Genomic DNA, 10650 nt, shown 5'->3' with positions numbered 1-10650 from the left:
TGCTGTGAAGATAATGATGGTTCTATAGGAGGTTGGGTCCCTTGCTGTGAAGATAATGATGGTTGGGAAGGACAATCTATAGAAGGTGGTGACTCCACCATCCTATCAACGGAAAGGGGTGGCCCATCGACAGAGGGTAATGAATGGGCTGCCCTATCAGATTGTGTCTCACTATGGACAGCTTGTAGTCTTGTAGATTGTCTTCGCAACTGTGGTATGGACATCTTTGCCTTCTTTTTTGGACCCATTGTACCTATACAAAAATAAATTTACATATATGCAAATCAATAGAAATAATAATATTTAGAGCATGATATGAGATAGACTTATGTGATAAGAGATATCATGTTAAATAGTCTAAAATTATATATTTCTTACTCAACACTATTGGGGAGTTTCGATCGTCATTCCATCTATATCATTTCGTGTCCACACAACATCGTCAATACCGGGTTCAATAGCTTCATGGTTGGAAGTGTTAATACAATATTCGTTGACTAAATATTCATCCTCATCATCGTCAGTCACTTCCTCTTCACCAGTGTCATACACGTCTCTTGGTTTTGTCTTAACAACCACAACCCAATTTGGGCATCTTTCATCTGCCACATAAAATACTTGAGATACTTGGGAAGATAAAACAAACGGATCATCAGTTATCCGACTACCAGTGTGTACTAAATGAGAAAAATTTACAAGAGTAAAGCCAAACTCGTCCACCTTCAAACCTCTACCCCGAGCAACGTCTGCCCAATCACATTTGAATAACACATATCGGGACCCATCATAATACATAACCTCAATTATGCGTGTTAATTGGCCATACCAAGCAGGGCCATCTTGATCAGTACATACACTAACACCACAATTCTGAGTTTTCTTCCCATTTTCATAATTCCTAGTGCGAAATTTTGTGCCATTAATGACAAATCGCTTAAATTCTTTGGCAACTTGCATGGGACCTTTAGAATGCATTAAGACTTTATGGCCCAATTCACTTCTTCCATTGTCATCCATTTTCATTACCTGAAAGGTTGGATTATTAGCATTGATTAAAATGACGAAAAAAAGCTACAGAGGCATAATAAAATTGGTCTTAGGTGTAATCCTTACATAGTCTTGGAACCAATTACAAAATTGGTCTTCGTGCCTCTTCTGTAATTCATCATTCGATAAATGATTCCCATCAACTGTATTCCGTATTATTTCCAAGTGCATCCTATATATGTTCACGACATCACAAATGTATGTTATAATTACACAAATATAAATGAAACATAATTTGATTCGTACGTATTAAGCATTGCAACTCACATGCGGAATGGAGTGAAATCGTCAGAGTTGAAGAGAATATAGCGATGTGCTTGGGTCCACGATGTAAAATCGAGTCGGACGTCAATTACTTTCCCTTTAGAATCATCCAGGTTTCTAGACGGTCTATTGAAAACCGTTTGAGCGGATTCTAAATAACAAGAACAAAACGTCAATAATTCCTCCAACAAATACCCTTCAGCAATGGAACCTTCTCGTGCAGCTTTGTTACGCACATGAAACTTAAGTCGGTGTAGGTACCTACCACATAAATCATTAGATGACTTTTACTATTTTTTTTTTAAAATCTCATTCAACTGATATTTATGTGTTTTTAATTCAATAACTATACCATACCTTTCAACGGGATACATCCATCGATAATGAACAGGTCCTCCAAGCTTACATTCTGCAACTAAATGTACGGTCAAGTGCACCATAACCGTGAAAAATGATGGCGGAAGTATCATTTCTAATTGGCACAATATGTAAGGTATTCTAGATTCCAATCGGTCCAAATCTTCAAGCCGCAATGTTTTGGAACAAATTCCCCTGAAGAATCCAGATAGCTCGATTAATGGTTCTATTACCTTCTTAGGTAATGACCCACGTAATGCAATTGACAGGAGTTGTTGCATCAGTATGTGGCAATCATGACTCTTCATGCCCACTATAGTACGGTGTTGAAGCTTGACACAACGTGAAACATTTGAAGAATAACCGTCTGGTACTTTTACATTTTGTATAACCTTCAATAAGTCTTCTTTCTCTTTGTTACTCATTGTGAAAATAGCTGGAGGCAAATATGTCTTCTCTGCAGCTGTTATAACCGGATGAAGTTGTGGTCTCAAACCCATCTCTTGTAAGTCAAGGCGTGCCTTTATGCCATCCTTTGATTTTGTATCAATATTCAACAGTGTGCTGACAATGTTATCCACCACATTTTTTTCTATGTGCATCACATCAAGATTATGACGCAATAAATTATCTTTCCAGTAAGGCAAACTAAAGAAAATACTACGTTTCTTCCATGAGTGTTCCTTAACATTAGTTGACCCCAAAACTCTTTTTCTTTTACGATCTGTTCTATCATTGCAATTTAAATCATCTAACTATTCCAAAATTTCATCAGGTGTTGGCATAGTAGGTGAAGGATCAATTTCTCGTGTCCTATCAAATGTTTTTGCCATCATTCTCCACCTATGATCACTTGGCAAGAATCGTCTATGCCCCATATAGGAAAACTTTTTTCCATGTTTCAGCCATCTAGATCGTGTGTTACCCATACAACAAGGACATGCTAAACGACCTTTCGTACTCCACCCAGACAAATCACCATACGCAGGAAAATCATTTATCGTCCACATTAAAACCGCCCACATTGTGAAGATCTCTTTGGAGCAAACATCATAGGTTGGTGCTCCAACCTCCCATAATTCCTTTAATTCTGATATTAGAGGCTCTAAGTATACATCTATATTCATTGAAGGTGATGAAGGTCCTGGTATAATCAACGATAGCATGAAACTTGATCGTTTCATGCACATCCAAGGAGGTAAATTGTAAGGTACCAACATAACCGGCCAAGTACTATAGGAAATGCTCATGTTTCCAAAAGGATTAAAGCCATCTGCAGATAAACCAAGCCTAACATTGCGGGGGTCAGAGGCAAAATCATCATATTGTGAATCAAACGTCTTCCAAGCCATGCCATTTGCTGGATGCCTTAGTACCCCATCATTACTGCGGCCTATATAATGCCATTTCATTTGTGAAGAAGTTTTCGATGACATAAAAAGCCTTTGCAACCTTGTCTTTAACGGAAACCACCGTAATATTTTAGCTGGACTTCTTTTACCTTTCCTAGACCTATCATCCATAGACTCTTTTTGCTTCCATTTTGACGCTCCGCATACCACGCATGTTTCCAGATTCTCATTGTCCTTCCAAAATAACATACAACCATTGGGACATACTAAGATCTTCTCGTATCCAAGACCTAACTCATTCATGTACTTCTTCGCCTCGTACGTATTTTTAGGAAATGATGCTCCTGGTGGGAGCAACTCATTCAAAAATTCAAGTAGTTCTCTCCAATGGTCTGTGGAGTTTGTTAGAGCTTTCCAGGATTGGGAGGTGAGGGATATTACTGAACTTTACAGTGCATTATATGCGCTGAATTTAAAGGCTGGAGAGGAGGACAGGTTGCTTTGGTCCTATTCGGGGAACAAGAACTTCTCGGTCAGATCCTTTTATAAGGTTATGTCGACCCATTCTTCCATTGTCTTCCTGTGGAAGAGCATTTGGAGGAGTAATGTTCCTCTTAAGATTGCTTTCTTTGGCTAGCTGGCCTCCCATGGAAAAATTTGACTATTGATAAGCTGAGAAAGTGTGATCTTTTTATAATCAATTGATGTTTTATGTGTAAAAGAGATGAAGAATCGGCGGATTATCTTCTTCTTCCCTGTGATGTGGTTAAGGCTTTATGGGATGAAATCTTTGCAAGGCTTGGTATCGCATGGGTAATGCCTAGGAGGGTAGTAGATTTATTGTCATGTTGGAGAGGTATTCGGGGCAATCATCAAATCGCGGCTGTTTGGAAGATGGTGCCTTTATGTTTAATGTGTTGCACTTGGAACGAGAGGAATGGTCATTTTGATAATAGGGAACATTCAATAGGAGGGTTCGGGAACTTTTTCTTTCATACATTGTTACTTTGGGCTTCGGCTATTGTATTGAATGAGACTAGTTTTAATGACTTTTATGTTGTTTTTCACAGCGCTTAGCTTGTAATTAGGTTCATCTCTTGTATACTTCCTGTGTACTTGGGCCCTGCCTAATTATGTGGATCAATAAAATTCTTCTTATAAAATAAAAATAAAAATCTTTATACAAGTACCAGTGACATTGTTTGATAGATCCTAGACCTAAACCCTCAACTATCTGGCCTAAAGGTCATCGCAAAACACATAAACAGATTTCTTAAAGTCTTTTCTATGTAAATTTGTTATCTAAGCGAAGCAAAGATCCTACTAGAAGACTCTTGCTGTATCTTTTTCTAGTCCATCACAATGCTGACTTGCATGGATTTGTTGCCACGTTTGATACTTTCCCAGAAGATTTTGAACCTGTGAAGAATATTTTGCATAAATTAAAGGTGAAGTAAATACCCTTCTGTTACCCTGAAATCTTTAAACTCTAATTTGGAGGAGATTAGAACTTTTATGGAGGTACTGTCAGTTGTTATATATGGTAAGAAGCCCAGGGCTATTGCTACTAGTCAAGATTTGTGATCCTCTAGTATTGGTCAGTACAACCCTAATGCTTCAAATGCCTCAGTTCTTTTATTTTGATTTCCCTATCCTATAATCCTTTTCACTGGTTGCATAGTTTGGAAAGCTTTTTTTGATGGTATGGTCTGATTGGAGATAGAAAAAAAACACTACTTTGTGGAAGTTAAACTAAGAGGAACACCTAGTATTTTGTGGTAAGCATCATATTATGCAGCTATTAAATCTAGGAAGATGTGAAAGTTGCAATGACTCATTGCCTTGTCTAAGAGTATAAAATTCAATAAATAAATTAATCTCTCCCATCAATTTAAGCTTTTTCGGCAATTGGTGATTTATCAAGCTATCATAGTAAAGCCACTGAGTTTAAACTATGACTCTATACTTCTTGAGATTTCAATGAGATGGGCCCACATCTTGAGATTTTGATCCACACCTGAAGAGAAGGGTTAGAATAAGAAATTAAATAATTTAATTCACATTTTCCCATTAACTTAAGCTTTTGACACGATTGGTGATTTAACATCTTGTACTATGTAATTACAATCAATGACACACTTGCTATTCACACAGTTGGTGCAAGGAAGTTATTCTGTTGAATTGTATGCAAGAATTTTTATATTTCAGTTATGAGATTGAGATTTCCTTCGAATTGAGAGCTCATGATTTCTATAGTATTGCCAATAACTGAAGTTTTATATTCCTTCTATTTTGGCTGCAAGAAGACTTTATACCATGGCTAATGCAATTCAGGTTGCGTGCTAAAAGGTAGATTGGAGTAAGTAATATTAGTAGGGAGAGTTCAATGAACTCTACGCTGCTTTTCGCAGCTCTTAGCTTGTATCTAGGCTCTTTGTATACCCCCTGTGTACTTGGGCCTTGCCCATTTTCATGAATTAAGATATCTCTTTCTTACTTATAAAAAAAAATGTATTAGTAGGGAGAGAACAGTTTTGGATGCTATTTGGGGCAAGTCAGTAGACAAGCCACACACTAAGGGTATGTTTGTTGAGATGAGGTAAGAAATTCTCAAAACTTTTCACAATTTCCTTTCCAAACATCACTCAAACACAAAACATTTTTCAATTTCAAATATTCAATTTTTTCATCTAATCAAACTTTTACTCTCAACTAGGTGTTTTCTCTCGTATACATCCAATGTACTTGGCTACGCCTATTGACATTAATAAATTTTTACTTACAAAAAAAAAAAATCATTACAACTTTTACACACTTCAAAATAAAACTCAAAAATAATAGAACTTTTCCAAACTTCAAAACAAAAATTATATTAAACCATTTTTCTCTCCTTTACCAAAACCTAATAAAGCATCTTAACTCAAACCATTTCTCTACTATTCACAGACCATTTCACTACTATTCACTGAATTCTGAGATGCTCCAAGTGTCCAAACAAGCCCTAATTCTTATGCTTCAAACAAAAATACTTGTCTTATTATTTCTTTAATTGTTCTTATAAATGATAATTATTTTTCATCCCAAGGAAGTAGTGGTTCTAATTCTGAAAGTGTCATACTTTGGCCATATGTATTTTCAATGTCCTTCAAAATCAGTTTCTATGAAAAAGTGGAGTCCTAAAGAAGTCCAAAGGTAATTAAGGAGTGAGAACAATAAAAACTTGAAGAAGACCTTTGTGAGTCCCTTGATTCTAAATTGAAAATGAACTTTGACAATCTTGAGCTAGATGATAAGGGTATGATTAATGTCATTCACCCACTTTATAGGGTCACTAAGATGTTCACGGGAATGGAGATCGCCACTAGTGAGGGAAAGTTTTGAAGCTTGAGTTGATTGTAGGGACAAATATGTTCTTTGGTAATTGATATTTGGAGTTGCTGTAATGCAATATTTATGCAGTGGAGAAATTGGTTTTTAAAGAAGATTCCCATTCTACAGCCTTATCATGTGGTATGGATTACTAACACGTGCTAAAGACTTGCCAACATTGAAGCTGAAGAAGAGTTCCTTAATCCTAAAATTGTATTGTGAATGCCATTTTTGGGAGGAAGAGAAATGTTGCAACATTGGACATATAGGGAAGGAACATCTGGTTTTGTCACCTTGTGGTTGAGTGAGATATTTCCAATTCTGGTGCAAGGAAGCTGGCTGTGTACACAAGAGACAAATAACTTGGTAATGACTTTGGTGGCGCCTTCAATTTGAAAAGTAGTTTTCATTGTCCTGGTTTGCCATAGGTGGTTAGAAAGAGATTAACTAAGCATTCTTTGTTTAAAACAGAATGCAGAGAGCATTGAAACAGCTATCTTATTTCTTTTTAGATACCTAATAGTTAATAATGGTTTTCTCTTCTGTAGGGATTTATGAAGACTTTTCATTGTGGATTTATATTCTTTAGTTTATGTTTTCCTTAGTGTTTTCTTTGTGTTTGTTGTTTTAATCATTTATAAATAAAAAAGCTATATAACTTATCAAAAAATAAAAAAGCTATATAATGTATGGAATCAAACGCCTTAAATGTTTGTTGTTAATAGAATTACTTTTTAATAGTCCTGCTTATGGGGTACTGACTTGAAAACCCTATGTACTCACATGAGTCAATTTATTATCACCATCCGCTGATGGGGTTTCTCACCCATGCTTGTTAATCTAAAGAAATTCTTGTTTGTTCAGATTCAAAGCTTTGAGGCAGAGCTGTCGGTACCTGAACTTGCTTCTAAAGAAGGTGGTCCAGAGACATTTCGTGGAGTATTCATCCGTGCTCCCGGAATCCTTGAAGTAGGGCCGGAAGTTCAAGTGCTGGCTGAGTGTCCTGTCCCATCAAACAAGGTGTTGGCTTCAAGAGCTGAGGTTGAAGACCAAGAGGTTTGTTATATGTTCCTTGCCATAATGATCTTTTGACTGGCAATACTTTGAAAAGCAAACTTCATTCTGCTATTCAATTTATACGCTAAAGTATATTTTATTTGTCTTCAAAAAATTGTCTAGCTATATGCTGTTTATTGCACAGTAAAGATAAGCATGCATCACATCTTATTTCCTGTTGTAGGAATTGGCACACTTTTCCCCATTTTCAAAACAAACCATAGGACAATCGTTAAATCATGCTACAAAAGTGGTATTGACGGCTCATAGATCTCAGATTAGATAATGAAAAGCCAATAGGCACAGTTTCTCTAATTTTTTCCCCCATGAACTGGTACGGCATAATGATTTGTTAGCCCATTAATGCAGTCACATTGAAAGGAATCATATTAATTTAATTAATCAACTTTTGATGTTATTAACTTATACATAATCATTATGTTTACGCATACCCTATTTCAGGAGAAATTGTCTGAAAAGAAAGTGATTGTAGCTGTAAGGCAGGGAAACTTGCTAGGGACTGCCTTCCATCCTGAATTGACAGCAGATACTCGATGGTATATATATATTTCCGTCACCCATGTGTTAAGAAATGTTTTATAGTATTATGTGGGGATCTAAAAAATTGCCTTGGCAGGCATAGTTACTTTTTTAAGATGTCAAGCGGTGTCGCAGAAGGGGCCTCAAGTAGCATTGTTGCTGTCGGGGGAGAGGTTTTAAGTTTAAGCAGGCAGCCAATCATCGACCTTCCCATATTTCAGTAGTTTCAGGCAGAAACTAATAATTATCTCTACCATATGTTTTCTCCCCTAGTTTGCTTTCAAGGGTTGGTTTTTTTTGTTTTTGTTTTGGCCTTTTAAAGGTCATTCACATTGAGCAAGTATTCTTTATGGTTGGTTTAGCTCTATAGTAGACATCCGGTTCTCCCCCATAAGGGTGTTTTGAGAACTACTATAAAAACAAAGAGAATAGAGTAATGCTACATATAGTCGTGGAGTATGCAAACGCCGCTCAATCGCTTTGAAAAAGAGTGGGGTTCACGATTAAAAAGTTAGTTTTTTTTCATGTAGGTTTCATATTAATTCACTTTTTTCAAAAAGACTGAGCGGCGCTTGCACAACCACGATTGCAAATATCATTTCTCAAGAGGATATACAAAAGCAAACTTACAAATTAATGTGGTTTCATGGGATCTGTTAGATATACTTTACAATTAAATTAACTATACAATCTAACGTACTACATCAAACCACATCAATTTGTATATTTATTTTTGTGTAATTCATCTATGTCTAAAGTATTTCCTAGGTGTTTTAATATTTGATATCACTTGCATATGGGAAACCTTTAAATTTTTGTCCATGTAAATTGTATTTCTGTCATTGGATCTTCAATGGCAAAAAGTGACCGTGTGGGGATTAGCCTTCAAGTTAATCTCCAGCATGTTTCTGCAAATGCTGCAAAGATTCTCTCATTTAGGATTTATACCGTAAAACTTCAAGAGGTTTTACGGTTATAAACAGGTCAAGTGTAGTAATTATCTCAAGCACTTTGTTTTGATCGTGTTCTCAGTTAATATGCTAATTCCTATATGATGAACACTGCCAATAATAATGGCAACAACTAGGCCTATTTTGAGAATTATGAAGTAAAGTTCTGTTATTTGCATGTCAATATTTGTGGGGGCATGTCTTTTTGCCACAACTAGGCCTTTCTTTGAGAACTATGATTTTTTTCATACGACATGAAAACTTGTTTATTGCCCCCAAAGACCTGGGATGATGTTTATTGCCCCCATTATATACCGCATGCATTGCATGGTAAACAAGAAACGGCCGACCATATAAAAATAAAATAAAATGAAAGTTAGTGGCGCATGGCTGCTTGCTCATGTGTGGCCTGCCTGTGATCATTGCATTGTTTAGGGTACTGGCAAATGTGTGGTTGCATCTACTGTATGCATGTTTGGCTTTTATCACCAGTTTGAGGAGCTCATGTAGAAATTAGCATCAGAAATCTCCTTATGATATATATAAATATATATACACACACACACACACACACACAAGGGTTATGACTTCAGGTTTATACATATATGTATATACGAGAAAAAACCAACAGAAAACAATAAGCACTGTAATAAATAATGGAAAAAAGAAGAAACAAAAGCTAGTAGGGTAAGGAAAATAATTTATAGAAAACAATAGGCACTGCAATAAACAATGGAAAAAAGAAAAAAGAAAAGCTAGCAGGAATTATAAATAACCCATAAAGAAGAAAAAAGAAATAAAAAATAACCCACTAAAGAAATATATAGCTCTGAAAGAAATCACCAAACAAGCTATTACCAAACAAGTTAGCAAGAAACAAAAATAACCCATAAATACCATTTTAAGGTGCACTGTTCTCCTTAATAGTCCTCACAGGATGTCCTATCACCCTGCAAAACCAAATAGATACTAGAAAAGAAAAAATATGGATTTCTCTCTTTATTTAAATCTCTGACATGGATTTAATTTTACTGTGCAGAAAAGTGATGAAAGAATATCATGACACTGATGAATTGGTGAAATCATGCATTTTTTTTTTTTGTTTAGTAATGAAAGCGGCCTTTTATTTCTTTTTCATCTTTTTGTTTTTTTTCTTCAGTAATGACTACAGTTTTTTTAATCCACTAACATGTATTCTTCTTTAAAAAACCCCGACATGTATTTAGTTTTATTTTGTATGAAAGTACAATATGGATGACACAAAAACAGGACCATGAACGTATAGAAAGAGACATGCATGGATTTTATTTTATTTTTTTTAGCAATGCGATGGATTTTTTTTACCCAGTTAAGAATAGTTTTTAATGTTTTTTGTAATTTTTAATTGTTTTCTAGGTTTTGATTTATTTATTGGCTACATGAGACATGCATATTTTTTTTCTTATTCTTAAGTAGCGAGCGCATATTTTTTATTTTTTTAAAAATCCTTATCAAGGATAATTTTTTAATGTTTTTTTATGATTTTTTTAATTCTTTTACAATTTTTTAATTCTTTTACATTTCTATATGCATGATTGACAATTATTTGAAATGTAATATTTGAAAATATTAAAATGTAAACCGGCTACAATTATCTATACGCTTGACTGACAAACTTACATTACCTATATGCATTGATGAGGGACACAAGGGTATACTGATACAGCTGACTTTTG

The 10650-nt window shown here is 35.4% G+C and overlaps 1 protein-coding gene across 1 annotated transcript; it reads left to right on the top strand.

The window, feature by feature from the left end:
• Positions 1-3321: 3321 nt before the first annotated feature.
• On the top strand, positions 3322-8361 carry LOC122290972 (probable pyridoxal 5'-phosphate synthase subunit PDX2). Its single transcript, XM_043098630.1, has 4 exons — positions 3322-3570; positions 7254-7445; positions 7908-8002; positions 8083-8361. The coding sequence occupies exons 1-4, from the start codon at positions 3322-3324 to the stop codon at positions 8207-8209; spliced, it is 663 nt and encodes a 220-aa protein (XP_042954564.1). The 3' UTR covers positions 8210-8361.
• Positions 8362-10650: the final 2289 nt, after the last annotated feature.

The sequence above is a fragment of the Carya illinoinensis genome, chromosome 13 (genome assembly GCF_018687715.1).
Source record: "Carya illinoinensis cultivar Pawnee chromosome 13, C.illinoinensisPawnee_v1, whole genome shotgun sequence".
Lineage (NCBI taxonomy): Eukaryota > Viridiplantae > Streptophyta > Magnoliopsida > Fagales > Juglandaceae > Carya > Carya illinoinensis.
The sequence above is the reverse complement of the archived record's forward strand: the minus strand, read 5'-3'. Positions and strand labels throughout refer to the sequence as shown.